This window comes from Corvus hawaiiensis, chromosome 8 (genome assembly GCF_020740725.1).
Source record: "Corvus hawaiiensis isolate bCorHaw1 chromosome 8, bCorHaw1.pri.cur, whole genome shotgun sequence".
Taxonomy (NCBI): Eukaryota; Metazoa; Chordata; class Aves; order Passeriformes; family Corvidae; genus Corvus; species Corvus hawaiiensis.
The window spans coordinates 28513584-28541356 of record NC_063220.1 but is presented as its reverse complement, the minus strand read 5'-3'; the positions used below and the strand labels follow the sequence as shown (position 1 = coordinate 28541356).

Sequence of the window (27773 nt, the reverse complement as noted above, 5' to 3'; positions counted from 1 at the left end):
GAACAGAGAAATGAACATTTTTTCCTCTGAAATTTTATTTCTGGATTATATTAGCAGAAGCTATTTGTAGGAAAAAAAGCCCAGCTTCTCCAACATTTGCAAGGCTAGATTGAAACCCTCTCTCCCTATCATAATAAAATACATCTTGCCCAAGTCTTAAAATGTAACAACTTCAGTAAGCAGATAAAACTTCTCACACTTCATGCTCCAAAATGGAGGACCAAAATGTTCCATAGAACAGTGGCAGCGTTTTGAAATATTTATTCCAACACAAGTGATTCTTTGGCATTAGACTTTTTCAAAGCAAAAGAGCTAAAAGCAACCTGCCACCAAAGTTATTCCTCATCAACAGGACCCAACCAACCACCAAGCAAGTCTCATTTTGCAAAGGATTTTAACCACCAGAATTTGCTCAGCAACTGCCATGTGTACAGTTTTACTCATATATATGTGTGTGAGTACACATACACACACCTCCCCAACCTATACAGAGGAGAGAGATACCTAAAAACTGAAAACAAGAGCAGAAATACAAATATCAGAGGCTCTCCCAAAGCCAGTTATCTGACTGGCACTCCACGGGTCCCCACAGCCTCTCCCTCGAGTCTTGCATCCTCAGATAAAAGGTCCAAACTGCCTAAAAACACATTCAAAAGCAGAAAAAGGTATTTCCCGTTTCTTCAGAGCTACTTAAATATGTGCACTCAGCTCTGTAATTGTGGGTTGATCTGGAGGCTCTGTGGGACGATACCTGCTTCCAGGTATAGATACTGTATGCTCAACACACCGAAAAGGTATGAATCTTCTGTTTGAAAAGAAAAAAACCCTCTGCCTCTGGCAAGAGATCAAGAGCCATAAAACACACTTCAAGAAAGACATGAAACACCACACAGGACCACAGGAGAAGTGAGTTTAACTGCCAGATTTCAAGTGAATTTAACTGTTAGATTTCCAAACCAGTGGAATTTGCTTGACAAAATCTTAGGTACACTGCAAAAAGAACAAAATATCGAAGTCAATTAAAATTAAATGTCACGTATGTATTCCAAAAGAGTTCTACTGACCTGCATTAGTACTGAGCTGGCTATCCTGGGAACAGTTTTCATTGCCATCAGAGGTTGACTGTAGGGAAGCAGATGGTACAGCTCTACTTCGCTTTTTATTTGCCTTTCTTTCTGCTACCTGCCACTCTTCATCTTCGTCCTCGCTTTCACTTAAGTCATCAAACCCAAAGTACTTGATTTTGTAATTGGAACTCCCAGAACTTCTAGAGGCGCCTTCATCTCCCCCTCCCTCGTCTTGATCATCAAACCCAAAAAATTCTAATTTGACATCCTTCTTGGATTTGGTATTGCTTGGTCGGAACCTGGTTGTAGTTTTTGTGGTAGCAATGTCTGCTTTTTTCCTTAAGCGCCCAGCTTCGCCCAGGTCAGTCGGGGCTGCTGTGGTGAATTCATCCATGCGCTCCATGGTATCCTGGATGGTGACATTGCAAACTGACAAGCAAGATGGGTGGAGAACAGTGTAGTCTCTAGTCCGTCCAACCGTCCCTCTAAAACTGGTCCCACTACTTAAAGAAACTTTTTTTCCTGGGTTCAGACCATCATTATTTGACTCATTGTTTGCTTTGGATAAAGACTGACTAGTGCCATCCATTAGCTTGTCAAAATTTGTTGCCCCCTGCAGTTTTGCTTTGTTGGATCGACAATATGTCCTACAGTTGCTTGGCCTAGGAATAGTTTGCACGAGTTCTTCACTAATGGCTTCCTTTGGATTTTCACTATCTTCTTTATCGCACTCCTCATCCTTGCTCTTCACCTCTGAGAGATGCTCATTGTCAAAAGCTAATATATACTCTCCAGTTCTGGTGTTTTCAGTTTCATCCTCCCATTCATACAAGTGAGTTCTTAGTGGCCCCTTGGTCTGAGATGTTTCTGATGGAGAGTCTGCTGTTTTTCCCACGTGGGAGTCCCAAGAATCAGGCAAGTCCTTGGCTTCGGTGTTGCATCCAGAAGTGTCTGTAGTCTCAGCATTGGTTTTATTACTCTCTTCAGCATTGTCATAGATTAAATGACTGTTCCCATTATCTTCTTTCAAGTTCTGGATTTTATCTACAAGAAAAGATGTATTTATTACTAAAATGAAATATTAAAAAAATAGTCACCCATGTGGGCAACTTTGAAAAGTCACAATATAACAAAAAATATTCAGTGATCATTGCCAAAAAAAATTAGAGGTCTTTATCCACCTGGTTTATATTTTTTAAGCCCTCCAGTTTAAAGGTTTTGCTATAATAAAGTCTTCTTGAAATTTCTACCAAAAAAATAACTTTAAGCATCACTGAAAATATGTGCATCATGAAAAAGACAGTGGTAAACCCTAAATACAACCACTTATTTACCAAGGCAAATTACATAAAAAAGGAGAAATTCTGTGGTGAAATTTTCAGAAAAGACAAATTACTGAAGTTTCACACACAATTGACTTACACTGAATAATTAGAGATAAAGAACAACTACACATTTTCTCACTATGTAAGAAAATGATTTCCTTCTTGGACCCTGAACAAAAAGGCATACAGCTTCAGCAACTGTCACTGCATTTTGCTGCTTCAAATGAAAATATTTGGACTTACAAAAGAAATAGAGAAAATGCAATTCTCATCACCATTTTTAATTATAACACTTCTGAAATTCAGGTTTTTGCAATTAATTTCTGCATCTCTGAAGAAGAGCTGCTGCCAGAAATTATTCTTGCACTTTTCCAACCCATAGCTGCACTCACATCTTACACTGCCCAACAGAACAAGTTCCACTCTAAGAAGTCAGTTTTTGTAAGTTTTTGTTTCCAGCCAACCAACATCCACACAACAGTAATGCCAGGAGGTAATGCAAGTACTAAGTCCTGTTGTCCTCTAAACTGGTGGGCAAACCATTGCCTTTGCTTCCCCTGAATACCAACAAAAGCTTGGTGGATTTGGTACCAGAGTTTCATAGTGACTGCATCGGCCATCCTCTGCTGTTGACATCACACACACACACACAGAGATACCCAGCAATATAAGAGGGTTATTTCCAGGAATTAAGAATTTCTTGGAAATTTCTGAGACAGTATCACCAAGCACAGGAACCCAGGTGCCTGCCGTTACTACTGCCACTGAATGGCTGCCTGAGCCAGGAGAAGCAAGATAAGAAGTCTGACAATGCAGAAGACTCTGGTGCATAGAAGAGTAGCACATGATGGGATAAACTGGAGACCCAGAAGCAACTGGGACAGGGCCAAGTGAAAACAGAAATGCTAGAAGAGAACATGCATAGAAGACACATGCAGAACGCTACAGTAATAAAAGGGGCCCCACTGGCAGAATGCAACCTCAAAGGTTCAAATTTTTTAGGCAGCAAAGGCTTCCTAAACTAATCCGTAAAATGAAGGCTTAAGCATCTCTTCAGCACTAATCCTGACCACATTAAATTTCATCAGCTTCCATTTACCCAAGTGGCACAGAAGTTGCACAGCACTGACTAGAAGATTTCAACCTCCTGACAAGGGAAACGAGCATTGGCACTGTTCCAGGGACTTTGGCTCACTTGTTTTCAAATTAAAAATGGCATAATCTAAATGCCATCCTTGCACATATGTTTTATAGAAGAACTTTAAGATACTGAAAATTCTAGTAAAAGAAATGGCTACTAAATCCAGTTTTGCAGGAAATTGGTTTAATCCTTGCTAAAATTCCTCAAGGAACCAGAACAATACCTGACAAACTGCATCTAAGTTTTCTGGGGTCCAGCTGAGGTCTGTCACAGAAGTATACATACTCAGGTAGAAATAAAAAAAGCTTTTCACAGAATACATGAAATGCAAAACTCAAAACTAAATTCCTCAAAGAACACAGAACCCTAGCCCTGCCATCTCAGTGATGGAATCTCGGGGGGTTTTTTTCCGTATCAATATGTTATACAAGTAATACTGTTATTCCCATTTCAATCTCATGCTTGTGATAATCCAAGAGGAACAACCAAAATGAATCTGTAACCAAGGAGGGAGTTTGACAGTGTACAGTATGTTCCTTTCTCCCATATGTTTAATATTATTGTGAAGCTGAAGACTACCACAACACTTAGGTGTGAAAAACCGCAAATTAAATTTAAAACCTGAAGCTGTCTGAGAAGATTCCGTAAGCATCAGCAAAGCGTTGCATCTCATTTTTACCTTTCAGTTCCTAATTTAATACAGCACACCAAGGTACTCCTAAACAGCAAAAAAGTGGCAGTTAACCTCCCCCTTCATTTTGGGGCACCAAAATTTTAAAAACATACAGTACTTCAAAAGTCTTAGCAACTGCACCAGGGAGGTTTTTCCATCTCCAGTAATAAGCAAGGCTGATGGAAAATGTAACCACTAAACTGTTTAGTGTACACCAGGTAGAAAGTTTGGCTTTAAAACTGGATCACCACAATGCATTACTGGAAAACTAAGCCGTGACATTTAGAGGAATACCTCCTCAAAGGATACTTTGTCAAGCCACTGTTCTCACCTCATCAGTGGGTCAATAGCTGTCAGCCCAAACCTTCAATACCAGAAAGCACTGCTAATCACTTCCTAATTGCCCAAAGGTGTACAGGAACAGCAATTCAAATAACTCTGATTTTTAAAATTACAGTATTTATTGGTACCAACTACTACAGCAGAAGCTGGTATGACTGTAGGAAAAAAAGTATGAGTAAAGGAACTAACTGTGAATTACTAGATATTCTGTAGTCCAAGAGAAGCATGGAACATCTCCTCCCATTTTTAACTGCAATTAGGCTCCTTTGGGGATCAAATACCAGAATAAGTGTCCCAAGTAATTTAAAATCAGCAACAGCATATAACTCCCCATCCCAAGTAAAAGCACCATATACCTAGGAACCATAACAATGTTCTGCAGTAATCATGATTTATTTTCTATTTAAATCTCTAAAACTTAATTACCAGAGTATAAGAGAACCAATCTAAATGACTGGTATGTCAGTATCAAACGTGAAGCGATAAACATAACTCTTTATACACGCCTCGTGCTTTATTTTATGCTACTTAACAAGACAGAGGTGTCTTCAGCATTGCTGATGAATTAAAAAAAAAAAACAAGAACAAACAAGTAAAACTCCCACTCTTTCCACCAAGCACAATGAGATGTTTTCACACACACACAGATGCATATTACCAAATCTGTAAAACTATACTTAAGTGATGACAATTATTGTTCCAAATAACCTTGGTAAAGTTACCCCTAGAGACAAAATTTCAAGTTCAGACAATGCAAGTTATTCAATTTATATAAGGCAATACAGGCAAACATTCAAACAGCAGGAATATAAGAGCTGTCAAAAGCCCACTGCTTTTTCAGTAACAAACCTTTAAACATTTAACAAGTATGTGTCTCTACTTATACAGATTAGACTAGATGGATATAAAGATAACATTCTGTTCCTAGCTTATTTTTAAAAAACACTGTAAGCACTCACTTCTTAGACGGAACAAATGTTACTCTATACATCCTACAAAGACAGTAAATGCCTCATGACTACTGCAAGTAGCCAGTGGTACTACCTCCTTCCTTTTCATTTTTAAGATCATGGACAAAATGATGAATGCAATTCTAGACTTAAACCCCACTTTTTTTTAAAAAAAGAGAAATTAATTTTTTTAGACATAAGAAACCTACATCCTTCAGCTCAACATCTGAAAATTCTGACATTAAAATGTCTCACATTTCAACTTAATTTTTTCTTTAAGTACCTATAACAATAAAAGTTTGACAGAGACTTCTTACTTGACGAGGGAACACTGAAGTTTGGAGAAAAGATAAAACACTCTCTCCACCAAATACTGAAGCTGTAAGAGTTAACAATTCATACCCTGATCCTTCAGGCATAGCATATACCAAAATGGAACCCAAAACAAAGTAATCCTTGAGGAAATCAAACACTCTTCCGGGCAAGAAAACCAAGCAACCATAGTCCATCTATCCTCCAGCCTAGTCCCAGTCTCACTTTTCTTTCATTTCCATTTAACTTATAAGACTAAGTTACTGGGCTCCAAGTCTGAAAACATAATTTTCAGCTCCATAAAAACCAAATCATCATTAACAATCTAACACTAATTACCTACAGTCAAACATTATATGCTTTTGTTAACAATTCAGTGGTAGAGCTGCAGAACCTTATTTGCTGTTTTTAAGTTACTTGGAGCACAGAGCAGGATCTTGGGCTGTGAAAACAATGTCTCCTACTGCAAATTTCTATCCTGAACAGATTCGGGGCTCACAGGGCAAAGCTGCCCCACAACTCAGCCATGAGCTCACGCAGCCTCCTTAACAGCGGCCGGTGTGGCCGGGCAGGGGAGAGCACCCGCTGCGGATCACGCACCGCGACATGTGCCAGCTCCATGTGCCGGCTCGGCCCCTCGCTGCTGCCTCCCCAGGGATTAGGGACCCAGCTAAAACCTCGTCTGCCTTGCCACCATGCAGGCAACACAGAGGCAAGGGCACCGATGACACCTGAAACAGCACGGTGTCTTTGAGATCTCTCTTTTACCACTCTGAGTTTAATCAAAACCAGTTGAATAGCACAAATGTTAGTAGGAAACTGAAGAACACAAAAGGACAATCAATATTAGGCTTGGTATGCTAAAAAACCATGCCACAAGGTCAAAATACCATATATGCAAAATAAATGCTTATTTTTTCCTATGTACTCATGGACCAGTTGCCAGTGTTACATGTTAGCCCCACTAACTTGAACTTTGGGTTAGTTTTCTCTCATTTCTAGCAATTTGTAATTAAAGCTAAGCAAAGTATCCTCCAAACTATAAACAAAAGGCACCTGCCTTTCTATAGCCTTTGCAGCATGAACTCTTATGCTCCTTCACTGCTGCGTAAGTAGCTGTACAAGCCTTCACTTTAATACTGAGAGAAACATGATTAATATTCACAGAAACAAATCTACAATCTTAAACTAGGTTTCTTTTAGTATTGGCCACAGTGCACATAATTCACTGCAAATATTAAAGGTAATCAGAAGCAATGAAATCTTGAGAGCAGGCAGGTGGCATGATGCCAATTTTACATTCTTACTTGATTTCTCTTCCAATAGACACCAAGATGTGGTGGCAAGAAAACAAAACATCAAGAAGAAGAAGGCAGTAAGATTAAACCCACAAAAATTGTATGCAAGGCCTTCAGAGCCCTGCAGCTACTGAGGGCACACACAATTAACAGGCTACAGCTCATGAACAGATCACTGACACAGGATGGAGGGAACAGTCTGTTAAGCTCATTATGAGCTACTGCTCTGCCTGATGTCCCTGAGCACTCGGAAATATTTATTATGGCTCCATTACATCATCACCAACGGTCTCAAGCATAAAGCTACATCACTTCACTCTGCACCTTGCAGCTGACCAGGCCAAAGGAAAAGAAATCTTTATCAGGTCCTTGCATCACATCTCTCATTTCCAGGAAGAGAGTCCAACTGAGACACACACAATGTCATCTCTGGTTTGATCAGAAAACCAGGAACTGCAAAGAAGTTATGCTTTTTTCCAAATTAGGAAACAAATTTCATTATGCATTGGAAATGAAATGTTTTGATTGGTAAGGAGAAAAGTTACAGACTAAACTCCTTTGCTCCATTTTCTGTCTATGACTGAAGAACTTGGAAACTCAGGAAAAAAAAAGCCTATGGATATAAAATACACTATTTATGAAATGGGCAAAATTTATTTGAATTGGTCAGTATCCATTGATGCCTATGACATCTTGAAAAGCAGTGCCTGATAGCAGGTATGAACAGAAGGCAGGAAGCATAAGAGTCTCAGAAGATTAGACTCCCAAGACCAGTTTCATCGTTGACATATCTAAAATAGCTAAAACTGTAGAACCACATCCATAGCTATGACTACAAATTCTTAAGTAATTCTGGTTCTTTACTATCTATGAATCAAAATGAATTCCCAACAAGTCTGCATGCAGGTGGGACAGACATTGTATGACTCTGCAGATGTTTTAGGTGGCACCTTCTTTTGCAGAAAAAGATTCACAGAAAACCCTGAAGTGATGGGAATTAATTTACTGCCGTGACAGCACCATTTTCCTTAAGAATCGTTTGCTTGTCTTGTTTCCTTTCCAGCACCCTGAATATCAAAATTCTAAGGCAATTTATATGAAAAAAATTAATTCGTTTCCTACATAGTCTTAACTAAGTTCTCAGTGACACCATGTCTCTGTTTCAGGTAGCTATTCTTCTAAACATAAGGCAGAAGATACATTAGACACCTTCCCTCAAATCACCTGGATGCAACCTGTCAGTCTGATAACACACTGTTCAGCATCTCCACTAGACCATTATTTTCACTGCCCAAGCCTAGCAAGATTTTCATGTTTTCAGAACGTGCTGCTGGCACGACACCCCCAGTGCTGTGGCTCGGGCCCGAGAATGGCTGAACCCTACCCACTGCATTATTGCTTCTAACCCTGCACCCTGTTTCTGCCATACAAATAATTCCTCACATACTTTTTTCCACTGGGAAGATGCATGACCAGGAGGCATTCTGAGAAGTTGTGTCACACTGGTACACTTGACAGCCAGTGTACAACTTTCTAAAAAGTCCCTGTATTTAAATGGAAGTGGAAGCCTTTCACAGGGATGCAAAGCTGACATGGCCACCTTCCCTCTTGTTCAGAAAACATTCACTGAACTAATCCCTTGCCTTTATCTCAGGCAGTATTTTTAATGGTATGACAGATGGTTTTTGAAGTAACACCATACTGTCTTAGCCCTTCCTCTTCTAGTTCTTTGGCTAGCAATCACTAGATATTCTTGTATCTCTCATCTTTCATTGTACCTTAAGTCACTGCATCCCTCAATACCACCTTCTTATCAATCTGTACATGTGTACCTGGCCAAACCAAGCACAGTGTGCTCAGCACAACTGCCTTCCCAGCAAACCCTCAGGAGGAAAAACACAATGGGCAGAAGAACTGCTGCACTTCGTAGTACAAGAGTTGTCAGTCTGACATGTGTTCACCTCTCGTGGTAAGTCCAATGAAGACACATTCCTCCTCACTCCAAGCTCAGAAGGGCATCTGTTGCTCAGAGCAACAGGAAAAAGCCAGGAATTAACCACTACTAAGTGTCATGGGCAACACGAGGGGCTCACACACGCCAGAAACACTTGTTTTCACTAACTTTTCTAGGATGAGCTGCTATGGAAAAAAAACAAAGCATATAATAACACAGCAGCATTAAAAATCGTCAAAACAAATGTATACTTAGGCTAAGTCAGTTTGAATTAAGACAGTACTCATGAGTATGTCAAAAACCTTTAATAAATACAGTAGCAGTTTCTTAAAAGGCAGTATGAGCCAAGTTTGAACTTGAAGAACATTTTCTATCCAGTTAATAAGACCTCAGCAGTTTGAGTCTGAAATGGCTTCCTTACCAACTGGTTTCTGCTTGCCTGCATGCTTTGGCCCACTTGAGAGGCATGCACCTTACAGGGTTTTTTCTTCCACAAGCACTGACCAACTGTTTTGAATGCAAAGTTATTTCAGCTTTTTCAACATGAAAACTAAGCAGCAGTCAAAAGTATGACCTTTTAAAAACTAACTGCTCATCGTACAAGTCCATGAAGAAAGAATGATTTTAGAAGTATGGATCGCAAAATTCACTGTTGTATAGGAAAGGGCAATTACAGATTAAGGGAAAAAAGTTTCATGTACTCTGTACATGGACATACATAGTATGAACTGCCCCGTCATTAGGAAAAATATGTTGCAGAGATCAGATTCTTTCCTAAACACTGGGGTCTTTTTTCTGTATTGCCATTTTAGCAAACAAGTATAAACACTGAGAGTTAAACAGAATTTCAATCATTTCAGACTTTTGAAAAACACCCCAGGAAAAAAAACCAACAAGCCACCACCACAGAAGTATCAGAGGAAAAAAAACCAAAACAATAATCACACCAGTTTGAACATGTGCTACTGACACAGTAAGAAAACTCTGTATGCAGGGGGAAAGGAGTATCTTCAAAAGGAGAAAACTTACCAAAAAGCAACTAAAGAAGAGAGGAGCTGTGGACAAACCCCAGCTATCTGCATACCCATCATAACTACTGCCATCCAAACAAACCTCGTAACACTGAAATTCTACGGGCACACACATATTTTCTGGCAGCCCTTTCCCCTTCTCTGCTATCAGTTTCTTAATGCTTTGACCCAGCCAGAGCACAGCTGCAGCCCTTTTTAATCATGGCTGCTGCCAGCTGTCTCCTAAGACTGCCAAATGCTCAGACCTCATTCAGGTTCCCCCAACTCTGCTCCATGTTTGGACAGAAAATGACTAAACTGGAATTCTTTCTCACAAAGTAAATAACTTACATACCAAAACTCTGCAGAGGAAAAAAGATACTACTCCAGCCTAACTATTATCTTAAATGTCCATGTCAGTGTTAAACACAAAACAGAAGTTTAGAGCAATTTGAAAGGAATACCCTGACGAATCTGGTGGCCAAATGCAATTACGTAACAAACCTGCATTTGGGAAGTTGAAACTTAACTCTAAAGACAGGGCTCCCCACCCACATAATCAGGATGCAGAGGCTTTGCACAGAGTCACTAAGGTACTATCAGGATAGTACGTCAGGAAGACTCGATGACAAACCATCTCCTTTCTCAAGTGCATCCATTTTCTGCATTTACTCTGCACTCTCTGTGCTTTTCCAGCAACCAACCACAACTAGATTCTGCATCCTGGGCCAAGAAGTAGTTGAGCACAGCCACAGCCCTTTGCTCCTGCATAAGCACAAGAAGAACTGCACTTGCCATTTTGATTTGCTACCTGTCAGTGCGCTGGTCCCAAGTGAAAAATGAGGGCATTAAGAACTACCCAGAAAAACAAAAGAATCAAAGAGCAGTCAACAGACAAATGCTCCCTTACAGCACTAAAAGCAAAACTACTGCCAGAACAAAACCTGTTTGAATATCAGTACATAGTAACAAATGGCAAGATGAGGAATAGCTGTTTTCATTATTGCCCTAAATGTTAAGGGGGAAAAAAATAATAATTTGTTCTTTTAATCTTAAAGAGTCTCAGAGATCACTGGTGACACAATAACCACAAAATTTGTACTCAACATCACAACACAGCAGAAAGGGACACAATTCCTACGCTGTTCTGTAGTCTGGAAAGGTATTTTAAGCCATTCTATTTCTCCACAGCGAGCAAAACACATTTTCAAGAAATAAATTCATAGGCTCTAAAACAAACCAGACTTAATCCATGCTCAATTGAAATACTTCTCCATTAATGCATGATTAAATACCTAATATTTTCACTTAGAATAAATGTAGAAAAGGAATATTCTCTCATACTCCATGAACAGGAACATGAGGTATGCAGAGATGACAAACATTTATCAACCCAAATGCCTTCTCTGTTGAAGAGCATCAAACCCTTTGACCAGACCCTCCAAAGGCCTGAGTTACAGAGCTCAGCACCGTGCACAAAAGCAAAAGCCAGCAGATCATCACAGCACCCAGAGTCAAAATCCAAGCTCGCACTACAATGCCAGAAGTATTTCCATAAACTGAAACATCCAGAGTAGGCAAGGTAACTATCCAAAGTGAAACAGTGATACACAAATATAATTATCAAATGCCATACCAACTCCTAAAATTCATCAAACTTTGACATTAATTTTCATCTGAAAAATTAAATTCAACCTACAAGCTAACAAATATTCTAAAAGAGCAAACTTAGAAAATTTGCTCTGCAAGGCCATGCTTTTATATCAAACCTTGTGTGCAGATAAATAGTGTGAAATACTATTTGGGTTTATGCCTTGAAGAGTAAGTTTAACAGTCATGAAAAAAAAATAATCCCACCAGACTGTTTCAAAAATCCAAATATTGTTCTGAAGGTTTTCACCTTACCCTACTGTAAGACTCTCTCATAAAAACCTCATTTTCTAATGAGGTAGCTGCATTTTTGCTTTATATGAATTACCAGTGTGATATTTTTCTAAAGACACAACTTACTTTCCAGCTACCAAGTTCTCCCTACCTTCACAAAGATAACCTAACAGTAACTATTAATACTGAACAGTCCTTCATTATTTCAAATTTACCTAAACCCCTATCTGTAAATTACCTGCTACATACAGGATTACTCATAGACACTCTTCAGACAGCATTAAGTCTTGATCAAGCAATATTAGGGTAAGATTATGAGAAGCTTTCCACATTAAGAGCTTCTCAAAGCCTTTACAATGAGATTGGTACAAGCACTAGCTGACGGCTATTAAAAAAAAAAGGAAGACCAGTAAGTTCTACCATTTTAAACAAAAGATACAGATCCTCATGGCTGCACAACTACTAAAACAAACCCCAAAATCAACTGCTTTTTAATACCAAACATTAGCTAAAATTAACTGACAAGGCATCATCTTCATTTTAATGCCTAAAGGAATGGCCACTGAGGCAGGATAGTATAACTGGAGCAGAACTCACTGTACCTCTCAGTCTGTGCATAGCCGTGGTAAGTCACATTTTTCAACTCAGTCTAATTCTCAGCATTATCCTACCTAGGTTAAGAATTAAGATACCATGATCGCTCACGCTCTCTGGGAGTCCTGAGACCTTCGTTCATGCACTGTCTAGACAGTATGAGGACAAGGACTAGCAAACTGCACTTTAAAACAAATTAACAAACACTTTCTTCAACATCAGTACCAACACAGCCTAGCTTCCCACACCCAGAGATACAGTGCTGTTATGCAGGTTAAGGTTGAGCTCACATTGCAGTCCCCCTTACACTGGGAATATCAACATTCTTCTACCTGCCTGCTTCCCCTCCCAGCCCCCAACCCTTTCTTTCCTCATCAGGAATAGTCAAGCTTGCCGTCTCAAGAATCTATAAGCCCTTTGGACAAATCTGGTTAAGCCTGGCAGAGTTCAAGAGTCACCAGGAAGGGTAAAATTATTACAGGGAGGGCGAGGACATGTAAGCAGCTGACGTGGGTACATACACTATAACACTCCTCCCAAGTCCCTTCTTCCTCCAGAACCCTACCCCAAATCAATCAAATTAACTCTCTGTAGTTTTGAAAGAGCCTCCCCATCAAACTTTACGCAACAGTCACTACAACAAAGAAGCCTTTGAAGTACCTACATTTACACTGGCTGACTATATACCACTATCTCTAATTGCTCAGTGTGCCGAGCAACGTCGAGACAACTTTTATTTATTTTGGATCAGTTTACACACAAGCATAACAGCACCTTAAACCATCCAAGTTTTATTTACACTAACTGACAAAACGAAACACTATCACCAAGACTGCAGTCTTCAAATAAGGGTAAGGAAACCAAAGACCCTCCTAGCACATTCTGCAAAGATGCATTCTCAGCTGAATTTCACTTCTGAAGAAAGATACTGAAAGGGTTTTTATCTTCATTTGACTGGGTGTCAACAGAATGTAGTCAGAGTCTGAAAGAACAGAACCATCACATCAAGATCCACCTTGTACTTCTGGCTCAACTGCAATCAGTAACAATTCAGAGAATCCTGCAGGAATAGAATTCCTTCAGTAAACTGTTGTTTAAGTAACCTCCCCCTCAGCATCCAGACCACCACCACATTAAAAAGCTGGATGGACTTATTCACCAAGATGCATCAGCTTCTTTCTGTTCAGAGCTGTGTATTTATGATATACATAGTATTGTCTAGCAAGGAGTTCTAGAATTTAAATAAGCATCAAATTAGTGAGTTTTTCTGTGCTAAATATTGTATTATTTTCCACAGGACTGGAAGCAGGAAGTACCAATGCAACTGCTGAAAGTCTGTTTCTCTTGGCCTCATTATGAAAAAATTCTCATTATGAATTTTCAGAGCTCTTTCACATTTTCTTCCCACTGCTCTCTCACTTTCTTTTCCAACCTGAAAAATACTGTTCTGACAAAGGTTGTCTACAAGGAAACCATTTCACTATAAAACCTGTTCTACTACAATCTCTCATTAACAACCAAGGAAACTCATTACTATTTCTTCTCCTACCAAATACTGGGTGATGAACTTACTCCACTTCTCATGAAAACTATATTCAAACTTTAAAATCCCATAAATTTTATTTCCAGAGTGAAGATGAATCATAGTTAGAAACAGCTGCTGAAAATCATATGAAAACAAGAAATATTTTAGCAGCAAAAATAAGATCAAAAGACAACTACCCATCCCACCAATGTGTCTGTCAAACTACAGCTCAAATCAGCATTTCCTGGGTTTTCTTGAATTAGATCCCTAACACATGTATTACAAATAACTGAACTGTGCCCATCTTCTACCATTTGGTATCTTCTTGTTAACTGCATTACAACTGAACAACTCCACTCAAGTTTCTGATCCTAGGGTTTACTGTATTTGAGAAATGAAAGTTATGTAAGTTCTTCTCGTTAAAATTGATTTTGATAACCCAGAGCAAGTCAGTAGGTGTCATCTTCATCTAGGCATCTAATGTGATCTTCTACCCAACTGTAGAAGCTGTGGTTTAATCAGCCCGTTATACAAAAACCTCTCATGAGATATAACATCTGATCTTTTCCAAGAACGACTTGAAGAAAATTACAGTGATGTTCAGCTCTATGGGCCCTGGAAACTCCCCTCTGAAAAGTATTAAGATACCTTACAAACACTCCAGAGCCCAAAAACACCTCCACAAAGAAGTCTGACAGAATTCAGTTTCACAGGTCTGAAGTTTTTTATGTACATATTGATATAGTTGTGCTAATAACAAACAAAAAAATGTTTGTGCAGCTGAAGTTCAGAAACCTACTTTTTCCACCCAAACAACGAAACAAAGCATGTTCTAAGCTGTATCTGCACCTACCTGGCAGTAAACACACACCCACAATAAATTAAAGCATTCTATTACCACTAACTCATCACTATTCAAAATACATGTTTAAAAACCGCAACGGCACTCAGCAATTTTAGAAAAGGAATATTATTATTCAGTTTTAAAGAATAACTGGACTAAGTGGACTAACATACTGCACTGAATCTAAAGCCCTGTATCTCGATCTGCAGACACACGGATTACAGAGCCAAAGACCTCAGACCTGTGTGTAAAATGCAGAATACTTCTGAGTGCTTTTAGTTAAACAGAGTATCCTCTACAATCGTTTACAATTAAGAATTGCCCCACAGTTTTATTAGAACACCTAACAATCCCTAGAAAACACACAGTCTAAAGGGAGATTAGCAAAAATCAGAGGAATACAGAAGTACATGGACAGCTGAGCAAACGTACCTGCAGTTACAAGTTTAGCACTACTGCCCTTGCACTCTCCATCTTCCACACTTCTGCTTGTGCTCTTTTCTTTCAAGAGAGGGACAGTATTGTCAAAAGGTATGCACTTACTGGATGCAACATTTTCTCCACTGTCTGGCTGATTAATTCTGCTGTTTGCTTCAAGTAGAGGAGAGAAGTCCTCAGACTGAGCAGCTTCACCCGGTTCCAGCTGAGAGGAGCTTTTAGCCTGTGACACATTCTTTGAAGACACAGGAAGAGATTCTTCATCGCTGTCAAATCCAAATGGATCCTCCGTTACTTCATCTTCAACTTTGGGTTTTTTAGGAACTTCGGAAATATCTGGTTTGACACTGGGCCTCTTCTGTCCTAATTTGGCCATGAAGGTGGTTTCTCCCCATTTTGTACTAAGGGTGGTCCGTTTGTTGGAAAATACTTCATCAAACTTGGAACTGCCATTTCCCCCTTTCCGGCTGTAGGTCTTTCCAAATCGGGATGTCATTTTGGCTCCTGTTTCATATTCTCTGTTGTGAAAGAAAGCAGAAACATCAATTCACCAACCTTCTAGTACAAATGATTGTTACTTCCACCCTTTACCAGGCCAACAAGCAACAGGCATGTACATTCCACACAAGCAACAGATCCATCATCTGCTTCTTTCCAGACTCACTCATTCACATGTGACTGTCATTATGGCAAAAGTTTCTCCATTAACCATCCACTAAAATAAATCAAAATTCAGTTGCTTGCACATTTATAAACCAATGGCACAATGGATCCTTAGGAGAAGTCTGCTAAGAATGGCATTGCTTTGCTTTAATGTTATATTTACAAGTATAGAAAGCACTGTCTTGAGACTTCACGAAACAACTCGGCAGTATTTTCACCACATATGAACATGCAGGTCCCCCTTAGAGCACAGCATTAAAAACCTCTTGCCAGTTAAATACAAAAACTGCCAGAATATTTCAAGTTGCTGTAGATATATTTTAAATACTAACTAATCAGAATGATGACAAATCCATCCCATGTTCTCCTCTCACACTCAGACTCACTTAGCAAGTGTTTTACTTGATAACACGATGTGGTTTTTGCCATCTGCATCAGTCCTGGTCAGGACTGGTGCGCAGCAATCCCCCAGGACTAAATCTGACTCATCAAGGGGCAGGAACAGAGGAACTGCTCAATCAATTTCTAAGAACATGGAGGACACCCTAAGCAGGCCAGTGTAAGCCATTACTGTTCACTGGCCCTTACGAGCACAGCCACCTCACAGATAGCTCGCTCAGAAGAGCAGAAGTTTAAAATTAACAGATTAAACAGGAACACATTTAAGGGCTCCTTGCATGTGTCTTCTACTTTTGTTTAAACTAAGAAGGAAGACAGGCCACCTGGGGGTCTTTTACCCAAAACACATACTTCAACTACCAGACAAATGACAACATAAACCCCAAACCCTCATATCTGTTTTGTGAACCACTGTTTCTCTCTTTTTGGCCCAAACACAGATAGGAAATTGCAATTCCTTACAGTCAGCCTGAATCTAATCAAGCCCATCTTTCTCTCTTAAATTCCTCTCCATCCTGGAAAAAAGTGTGTTTAAAAAGACAAAGAGTTATTTAAGCTAAAGAACCAAATAAATCTAACTTTTAAAGTGTTAACTAACTTTATATAAAGTATATGAAAAATGGCAGTTAAAACAATTTTTATTGAACTTTTCATGACCTATTTGTTCAATGCAACTGTTTTTATTATTATTCCCCTGAATATGTGGTATACTGTCTTCCCTATTTTAGTTTTCATCTCAAGAGTCACAGTCTCTCAACCTGAAGTGCCAGTCTTGCTTCTGCCAAAATTGCCGGACCGCCTTCCAGAAATGTCCCTCTATCACTTCATTCTAGCAAGACTGTCTCACTAATAATAGTCTCCCTCTATTAGACCAGACCAACCTTCATTTATCATACAAACTAAGCAATTCATGGGGAGAAAATCCATGAAGAAAATTTTAAGTGAATTAAAATGATCAAATTTGAACTTTAGAAGTTTACCAGGTAGATGGTAATGCAATGCAGAAGAGTGACAGACCACTCACTTTGGGAAAGGCTCTTCTCCCCAGCAGTCCAGCCAAAGGAAGGTAAAGGCAAGTGCTTAGCTACAGAGCAGAACTCTGCTGCAAAAGCCCACTATGCAGAGGGCTCCTGGCTGCTCCTAGCAGACAGCGCTCTTTAACCCCATCTCCTCTTTTCCCCACACACATCACTGCCAAACTTCTTTTTTCCTCCCCTGTAGGTAGCTCAAATTTTCTATTTTTTATCTACACATACTTTAGAAAGCAAACAGCAAACTAAATCTAAATTACCAGTTTTACTTTGCTGATGCTTGTAAATATTTGTAATAGTAACCAAAATATTTTAGACCAGAAAGGCCGAGTTTTTGAGGGATAGACGCTAAAGTAAAATATTTATTAATATCTCATGTTGTTTCTATAAAATTTACAGGAAAGAAAAAACTACCTCACTCACCCCAGCACATTTTCCTCCCCTAAATCCTCAAGACTCAAATAAATATAACTTATAATAAGCATTATAAGAAGTTCTCCACGTATTTTTGACACCACATTTCCAGCCTATGTAAAGATAACGACAGATTTAAATTATGGTTTGTAGTCCCAAAGAGAAGATTCCTGCAGTCAAGAGGAGTTCATTTTCAGAAAGTAGAACCCCATTTTCCTATTTATAAATTTTAAAATTAAGACCATCTCATTAGAAGTTTTAAATCAAAATATCAAAACCCAAATTAATATTCAGTATGATGTGCATAGGTTAAAAGACCAGTATAAGGAAAATACAAATATGCCATGCTATAAACTTGTAGCTTAGATTGAGATTAAATTTAAAGACATAAAGAGACGCCTCCTTACATGAGAGCATGGACAGAACAAGATTTTTACTCTTTACTTACAATTTCCTCTTGATTTTTCACTCAGAGGGAAGTAAAACACTTGGTCAGTTTCACTCTGTTTCCACTCCCTGCCTCCCTCTCCTGCATTGTGCTGCACCATTTGGAGCAGTGCAAGCAATGTAAATACAAGTAAAAACCCGAAACACAGGTCTCCCGCATTTCCCAGCGCTAACTCGGCGGATCAGCTGGAGACAAAAAACCCGGTAATTCCCCAGGAAGCCCATCAGCCACCCCTACTCATCGCTCCTCTCTACACCGCTCCTCTTACATAATCAAAGACAAGAAAAATAGGTTAAATGCACGGAGGCAGAAGGAGCTGATGAAATCCCACGGTGACAGTTTCTTTTTTTCTCCCTCCCCCTGCGGCGGGGGGGGTGCGAGCGGAACCGGGTCACCCCACCGCTCCCTGATGTCATTTCCCTTCCCGCCCGGCCGCCTCCCCCGCCCCGCCGCACCACCGGCCCACATTACACAAGTGCCCGGGGCAGCCGCGGCCCGGCCGGGCGACGCAGCCCGCGGAGCCGCACCCCCCCCGCCCCAGCCCGCACTTCACCCCCGTGCGAACTCCCGCCCCACAACTTCGCGGCGGGCCGGGGGCGGCGGCCCCACACGCCCCTCCAGGCGGGACAGCGCCGGTGGCCGCGGCGGCTCCTGCCCGCGGGGTGCGGGGCCCGCTCCGCGGCCCGCAGAGCCCCCGCCGCCCCCTTACCCGGCACCCACCTCGGCGTCAGCGGTGGCGGCGGGTGCCGGGCGTGGGCCCGGCCGATGTGGCTCCGGCCGCGGGTTCGGGCCGCCGATGCGCCGCCTGCGAAAGGCGCTTAGCCGGCGGGACGCCTCCGCCTCTCCGGCAGCGGGACCCTCCCGGAGTGTCGCGGGCGTCAGGGACCCCGGCGCCGCCTCCTCCGGCGCCGCTTCCTCCGCGCCGGGATTATCGCCGCGCTCGGGACGGGCCCCGGGACCATCTCTCCGCCATTTGCCCCCGCTCCTTCCTGCCGTCACCGCGCGCGCCCCGCCCGCCGCCGCCGCGGCCAATCCCCGCGCGCCTCGCTCAGCCGCCCGCGCCGCCTCCGCGCCTGCGCCCGTCCGCGCGGTGCCCGGCGGGAGTTGTAGTTTGCGCCGCGGCGCGGGCCGTGGCGGGCCCCGGCACGGCCCCCGGAGCCGGCGGGCGGGTCCCCGCGGCGAGGCGCCCCCAGCCGGGACGGGACGGGGAGCCCGGCCTGGCGGGACCCGCCGCCTCCCTGCGGCCGCCTCCGCCCGGGCCCGCGCGGAGGCTCTGAAGGCGTGGCCAGCGGGGCCCGCCGCGGGCAGTCCCGACCGGCCCCACCCCGATGGCGCTCGGGCCCAGGTGGGTCCCCGGGCACGTCGAAGGGTCTCGGAGCAGCCGGGCCACCCCGGCCCGGCTGGAGCCGGGGAAGGTCAGAACCCTGCCCGGGAGTTCGGGAAGGCAGCAGGCACTGAAGCAGCCCTGCGTGGACTCCATTAAAAGTTTGCGGTGCCTCGTCCAGGGCACGCGAGCCCCTTGCGCTCACGGCCGCGCTTGGCTGGTACTCACAGTGGGTGCGCAGTGCCCGGCCTTCACATCCGCTCCAGGGAGGAAACATGCTCTGCAGAGAGGGCCCGCGGAACGCACTCGGTGCACGCTGTGAAATTGTGGCTTTCACATGCTCCCACTTCCACAAGCTGTTACATCCACCCACATGCGTTAGATTTATGCACACCTTTGAGGCTTTAATTAATGATACACACTGTGCAGATTAAAAAAACGCTCCACAAAGATTGTGTCATGCAGCAAATACATATGGGCATCAAACAGTCACCAAATCCAACATTTTACATTCTGTAGGCAGTATTTAATAAAATCCTTGTAGAATAGAAAATTAAGGATGCATGACCAGAAAAGCATTTAAAAACAACCTCATACAGATGTAGTTTGGTCATTTTTCAGAGGAGTGAGGATCTCAGAAAAGTCAAATGAAACTACACCCTTGGTATCTAAAATGGCTTCACAACACGTGCTCATACCCAAGCTGTCATTTGAGGCTTTACAGTACAAGTCCCAAATGCAGAACAACAGAACTAAAGACAAAATCTAAAAGGTTGATTTCACTGCACAGAAGAGGTTAGAGCTGTCTCAGAACCTCTAGGTTTTTTCTTAATTTTATATTTACTTTACCCAATGCAAAATCACTGCCTTTCAGTAAGAAGAATCAAGGCTATGGTTTTGTTTAGTGATCCTGGGAGTAAATCTGGCCTTTCCCTGATCCCTACTGATGTGGTGGAGCTTTCAGGCGTTACTTCTGAAGCACAAACATGCTGTGAACGTGCTCTCTAAAGCCAGTATACAACTGGTGCTGCTGGAGAAAGCAGAGATAAAAACAACTGGGCCTTGCAATGAGAAGTACAAGCTTCATTTGGAATATGGTTGAGGTTTGTGCTGTGTTTCAGACAAAGTTTACAAGCTCATCTGTATCTCACTAACTGACTCAGTTATTGAAGGGCCACCAAAAAACAGGTGACAAACTTTAAAATTCATAATTTGACTATAAAAAGTGAGAATATTGTTCTCCTGGGAGTATTCTTGATCAGAGCTACTAATTAGCTCATTTAAAGTCTAAGAGTAAAATGGATATCTAAACCTGTTTGAGTTTGCATGGTCTTATTTGGTGACTAACTGATCTGTTACACAAAGAGGAAAACACTACTGTGAGAGCTCAAAACACTGAGGCTCAGAGAAGTTCTTTACAACATAAAAGTTTGTCCTGAGAAACAGAAAAAGTTAAGAATATGGCCAGAGTAAGGAAGTGATATCAAGAAAACATTAGGAAATAGTTTCTATTTTGATATGCAGTTAGAAGAGTTAAAATTAAATGTTTCCAGTGTAAAGCCTGGGCTACCTAAGTCACTTATACAGTAATGTAGAGAATTTTACAGTCTAATGATAGTAAGTGGATGTCATTTGAAAGCTTTTACACACCTTATACCCCTGGGCTAGCTTCATATATCCAGCAGTATTTCCAGTCTTTGCAGAAACCCCACACAGAGTAATCCAAACCACTGCAGATCCATGGTCATGAGGGAATTTCCCATGACTACCAGAGGATAAATTAAACTCATTTGTGTGCTGCCTGTTCTATCTTGGGTACCAGCAGAAGTCTGTAAGTGAAGCCTTTTACTAGGATGATGACAGAAAAACAAACCTCGTTGTGTTCAAGAACATCAGAGATGTGCCAGTTCTACTGCCCCAACATACTTCAGATACTTTGAAAATTTGACACCCTGTATCTTAGTAAGCTTGGTGATTAACATGTTAAGCTTTGCTATTTCCATTTTCATCTGGCTCACATCAAATATGCGCATACCATGGCAGAGCAAATAAAAGACAAATCCCATCTGTGTTTGGCAGTAGGTATGTTTAATTCTCAGAGAGTGGCATTTAATAGGCATTTTATGCTTTTTGAAATTATATTACTGATAGTTGCAATCTCCCTTCACACAAAAAACCCCCCCAGAAACAAAACACCAACCACACAAATCCTTTCACAAAAAAAGCAATCCATGAAACACTCCAGTTTGGCATTTGTCTCCATGAGAACAGCAGTGGGAGATAAGCAGCCATCTTCAAACTGTAGGTTTTCTACCTTAAAAGTTTTTTGAGAAAGCTAAAGTGAATCCTACAGCTTCCCATTACTGCCCACCCCCCACACCCCCCAGGAGAAACCATCAACTTTGCTATTTATAATAAAGTCAGAAAGCCCTGAAAAACACAGCTCAAATACATCAACTGTACAGATAAAAGAGATAAAAGCATAATAGCAGAAGGAACACATAGGAGGGACAGAACAGTTACTTGGATTCATTTAATCTTAATACACTCTAGAACCCTCTCAGTTCTCATTCTGAGGTTCTGTGCCAGGACCTGTGTGGGGGGAACAACAGAATTTTCCAAATGAGCTGCAGCCTAGTACAGAGCCTTTCAAAAACATTAAAATGTTTTAAATTGTTTCTGTTTCTTCCAAAAGAAAAGGGAGGCAATGCAGTAGGAAAACAAGGTTTCCCATGCAGCAGATACACTTGGGGCTGATGAAGACAGTCATATCCTTCCAGAAGCTGTCAGGAAGGTTTCTCAGTGCTGCCTCATGGACAAAACACAGCATTTGACAGTAATATCAGCTTGAGGGTACAGGTTTTAAAAGGACAGTAGGTATCCTTTATGTCAGGTACATGAATTAACAGTATAATATATATAACACCCTTGCTCCAGTCCTTTTCCCACAAAAAGGGAATAAGATCATAATCCACTGCCCTGTTTCCCTGTGAAGCACTACCCAAGAAGGAAACAGTAGCTCACAGGAAGGCTCTCCCCATTACTCCTCATGCCTAGACAGCTCTCCTCACAACTGTGAAAGTCTCTCAGTTCACTTCTTATCTTCTCCTCTGCCTCTTCCCTGTTCCTCTGCATCTTAGCCTAGTCACTGTTTGCCTTCCAAGTTCTGAACTTCCTATGGTATTTCCTTCCTTGCCTCTTGTCCAGGTGGGAACGGATGGGGGGTGAAGAGGATGTCCTGCTGCACTCACAGCTGCTGCAGTGCTTTCATGTCCCAATTAGCACCACTTACAATGCTAAACATATTGGTGCTTTTTGCTTTTCTTTTCAAAATGTCACCCTGCTTCTGTTGCTGTCCTTCAAATGTGACAGGCACACACGGGTGAGAGCACACAGGCCTTTGCCATTTCGATTCACTGGGGTGAGAATTTCCTCTCTGCTATTTGCGCAGCAAAGGTGAGGGGAGGGTAGAGAGACACATGAAGTAACTAATTACCATATTTTAGTCAACTTCTCCAAAAGCAGTGACTTAGACTTTAGTGTGGCCGTTAACATGCTGCAGGAAGGGCAGCAACACCACCCCCAGCAGCCACACAGGACTGGGCAAGAACAGCAGGGTTGTACTGAGAGCTGCAGCAGGTGCTCAGCGCAGAGGTGGTGGATTCTAGGTGCTCACCAAAGCCACTCTGTCACTGCTCTCCTCAGCTGGGCAGGGGACAAAGGCTCATGGGTTGAGAAAAGTGCAGGAAGAGATCTCTCACCAATTACTGTCACAGGCAAAACAGAATTTACTTGGGAAGATTAGTTAAATTTATTACCAAACCAAGTCAGAGTAGGATAATGAGAAATCTTAAACTAAAAACTTAAACTAAACGAAAGAAACTAAAATCTTAAAACACCTTCTCTGCACCCTCCCTCTTTGCAGGCTTAACTTTGTTACCAATTTTCTTTACTTCTGCCCACCTTTCCCATATTCTTACTCCTCTCTCCGGCTGCATTTGGGCACTCTTCTTCCCTTTCTTAAACCTGTTATCCCAGAGGTGCTACCACCAACACTGTTGGACTCAGCCTTGGCCAGTGGTGGGTCCATCTTGCAGTCAACTGGAATTGGCTGTATCGGACACAAGGGAAGCTTCTGGCAGCTTCTCACAGAAGCCACCCCTGCTACCAAAACCTTGCCATACAAACCCAACAAAGCAAACACTAAAGCAGAATGCACAGGGACAGGAAAGACGAGAGATCTGCAACCCAGTGTACAGCAAAGTATGATTTCTGTCAGGAATACAGCTTTTCTTAGTGAGGTATTTCCAATGGATAATGTACCGCTAATTTCTGACGCTGAACCCTGAGAAGAAGGACTGAAAGGCACTCAAACAGGGAATCTTTATACAGCTTTGGATAATAATTTTCAGTAGCTGCCTCTTCATATGTGGAGGTCAAGCCAAGGCATTAAGTTTAGTAACTGGAAGGTTGAAATGAGCTCTGCTGGACAGAACAAAGGAATGCTTATATGTGTGCAGCAAAGGGCCAGTTCTTCACGATTTAAAAAAACAAATTCCCTGGATCATGGCATTACTGAATCAGACCCAGACAGCAGAAAAAGTTGTACTACTCCACCTTCTCGCTGGCCTGCACACCCATCTGTTGCAATCATGTGAGTGGCAGCATTGTCCCTGTAATGTCAGAGCCTCTGGAAAGACTCGTTTTACTCGACGAACCAACAGCAGACATTCACCTACAGCTAATTCTCAGTGGTTTTCTGTGCAGCTTTTTTCCCTAGGTGATCAGTCTGTAAGTCTACTGGAAAAACCTGTGGTGAAACACTAGTGAGAAAGCACAAAGTAGCTTTCACCTTGATATAATCATCAAGGTCAGAACTTTATTCTGCTATGCAGTATATTCTCAGCAAGCTCTGCTGAGAAAGTAACCACCTGTGTTGTTTCTCACTGAAGATTTTATGATGTGCCAACATGATTCAGGAAAAAAACAACCAAAACAAAGGCATTTGTAGTAAGGATGCAGCCTCACTTTAAAATCCACACAGAAAGTCTAGGTTCCTCTGTCCTTTGAGCAAAGCAAGTTCCCATTGTTTTATAAGGAATAAAAGGGTGCTGTCCCTCTCAAATACCTGAGATCTCTTGCAGCCTTGTAGGACAACCAGATTGAATACCAACCTTTCCTTCTTCCTGAATTTTTTTGGTCTACTTTTAAGATATTACTGTTTCACATCTTTGTAGCAACAGCCCTTAAGGAAAGCTACCAAAGTGCACCAACACAGTGCTTGTTGGGGCAAGAAAACATGGGAACGCAACAAGAAATTGGTTCTTATAACAAGCACATTGGTGCAACTGTCATTGTCCTATTCTATTCCTCCTCCAGCAATAGGGAGCAGCCATTTCTGTTCCTTATTTTGCTACTTTGCTTCCTTCATCTTTTATAAAGGGCAGGTATATGACCAACACTTTGTCTGCCTTTGTTCTCTTAGTTTTGATAATTGGGTCTGCATATGGCTCTCATGTGCAGATGCTGTAAAATTACCTTTTGAGTTTTAATTTATGAAAGTTTTGTTTTCACCTTTGTATTTTCCAAGTACTTGCTTCTACTTTTTAGAAAGAGGCCAGTAACAAAACACTTCTACAGCAGTTACAAACCATTAAACCCCAGCAATATCGCATCGACAAATCTGTTGGTGCACTAGAACCAGGATGTGTGGCCATTGAGGATTGTGAGCAATGCTACCAAGGACAGCAACATCAACTACAATTGGAAAAGAAAATCCACAGAGAATTAAAACTCGTGCACCTAATGAGGTCTGGATGGACGTGTCCCTGAACATCATGACAGAATTAATGTACTAGCTAGCAAATTAAGCTGATAAAATGAAAATTGAAAAAAAAAATTAAATGAAGATTTCCTCATGGGAATGTAGGAGGCAACAAAATATCAGTTAGTAACTTCATTAGTTTCCTGCCAGAATACAGCCCTGAACAAATTACTTTCACCTTTACTCAGATAACAATGCAGCACCACGAAGAAAGCTGCAATGCCTGTTGCACAAGACCCTGCTACATCCAGGGCCTTACACTGTGCCAGTTTTGCAAACCTGTTCACACTTCGGGTTCCCTGCATACGATACAACCATGGCCCATGCAATGAGCAAAGATCATACCACAGCATGATAGAGAGCCTGTTACTGAGTGGCAGCAGAGTACACTCAGAAAAGTAGCTAATGATAAAAAAAGGCTAAAAACATCTGTGCATTGACTGGTTCTTTAGACATGTCATGGAAATGACTCATTACTGGATCAGCCACATGTAAGGGCAACAGAGCAGGCAGTGCATTTACAGTCCAAAACCACATTATTATTTTAATAATACACTGGCCTCCAGGCAGCCTCCTTATGCTATACTCTGTTGGATATGTGACCTTGAAATTTTGAGATAAATGTTTATTGTGCAGCACAGTCTTTTTTTGTTTTTTTGGTAAACATTTGAAAGAAATTGGAGGACTTATTGATGCAAGAGTTTAGGCTCAAACTAAGATGCTTTGACTGACTCAAAAACGTCTCCACAGTGGTTTTCACAATGAATAAGCTTGTACCATGTCTGGAGGAAAACAAAACATAATTCCCCTCTTATCTTTTAGTGCATGACCAAGTGGCTTGAACAACATGCCAGTGTCTACTTGCTGCTTTTTTGTGCCTTTCAGATATTTAGGCATACTTGAAAGCTCATCTCAATCAAAATACCTTTGCTGATCAGCTGTCAAGCAAACAGACAGCAGACAAGAACTACAGTTCATTCAAAAGGAAAAAATCATTCCATAATCTACTTCAGCTCAATCCTAAGAAGTCTTCAGCAGCACAGTGCTGTGTCTTCTAATGCAAGGTATAGGAAAGTTTGCTCCTTAAATGCTTTCTCAGTCTTGCAGAGAGCTGTTTTGTGGCTGACAAGTCCCTCCTGTCCCATTCAGTTCCCAGACTCTAATTTTCAACACAGGTCCCAAAAAAAGAGAGAGAAAAAAGTAGTATTTAGGTCTTTTGGCTTGATTTTCCATTTTCTCCCCACCACCAAATGCAGGATTGGGCAAGGGCTGAGTAATCATACAGGCACTGTTAAGTGGTGTCATCTTTGTATAAAATAGTAACTTTGGTCATTATCAGCTTGGACCAGATTCAGGCATGCTGCAGAGAGAAAAAAAAAAATCAGAAATCTTTCTCAAACCATTGAATTATCCACCAACAGTTTTAAGAGGCTAAGATAGGAAAAAACAGCTGAAAAAGCATTGATCACAGTTCTTCATTTTTACTGTATGTACATCAGCATGTACAAATATTGAATGTTCCTCTATGAAATAAAGGTTCGATTAAGCAGAAAATATGTTTTAAAGCAGTAATAGCTCTCTGCTGGACTCCAGTGACACCTACTGGTAAATAAAGAAGTTACTAAACGTTTCTTGAACACGCAGCAGCATTAATTTATGCACCTGCCCTTAGGATCACTAATAAATTTTTGGCAGCTCAGGCTATGAACCACACTACAACTGGGTGTTAGAGTTAATGAAACAGTGTATTTATTTTTCAAAACTGGATTTTGACTCTGATTAATAACTACTTGAAACTGCATTTTTATCACTCTGAAGGTATTGTCAAGTCATATATTTTGCTAATGGCAGCAGTAGATTAAGATAGGCCAGTGCATTTTTGGCTCGCTGGAGTACACTGGGACATATTTCCAATTTTACTCTTAGTATTTCATTAATATAACTATAGTCAAAAAGTAAATAATTTAATACCTTTCCATATGCTTTCAGGTCCATTCCTTTTAGCACAGATTCCAAAAAATGAAAGTCTCCTCAGTAGCACAACTGACTGAGCTCACGGCTTTTCTTCTGACACCTCCTTGATGTTTGTAGTGCTGAACTGGTCTGCCACAGCTGTGTTAGTCTAGCAGGTCATACAGATACTTCTGACTATAACTTCAACCAGCAGTTTAAGAGAATAAATACCAATAAATTCCCTAAGTGACAGTTTTGGGACCAGAATTCCAATAAAACCTCACATGATGCAAGGCTTTACCCACAGAAAATGGATGCAATATGCATGATGTACACTCAGACACCTCAGGTGCCAGCTGG

At 41.4% G+C, this 27773-nt stretch overlaps 1 protein-coding gene across 6 annotated transcripts in view; it reads right to left on the bottom strand.

The window, feature by feature from the left end:
• The window catches only part of WAPL (WAPL cohesin release factor), a 139018-nt gene that overhangs the window by 45992 nt on the left and 65253 nt on the right, over positions 1-27773 (bottom strand). For 2 of the 6 annotated variants that reach the window (XM_048311929.1, XM_048311934.1), the window contains exons 1-3: positions 19033-19307; positions 15352-15875; positions 1065-2111 (exon numbers count right to left, since the gene is read on the bottom strand). In XM_048311929.1, coding sequence (XP_048167886.1) covers positions 1065-2111; positions 15352-15853 — 1549 coding nt within the window. In that variant the 5' untranslated portion in view covers positions 15854-15875; positions 19033-19307. Of the gene's footprint in view, positions 1-1064; positions 2112-15351; positions 15876-18312; positions 18643-19032; positions 19308-19864; positions 19930-27773 lie in introns of those variants that run through there. The other 4 variants (XM_048311932.1, XM_048311933.1, XM_048311931.1 and 1 more) reach the window with 4 other exon arrangements.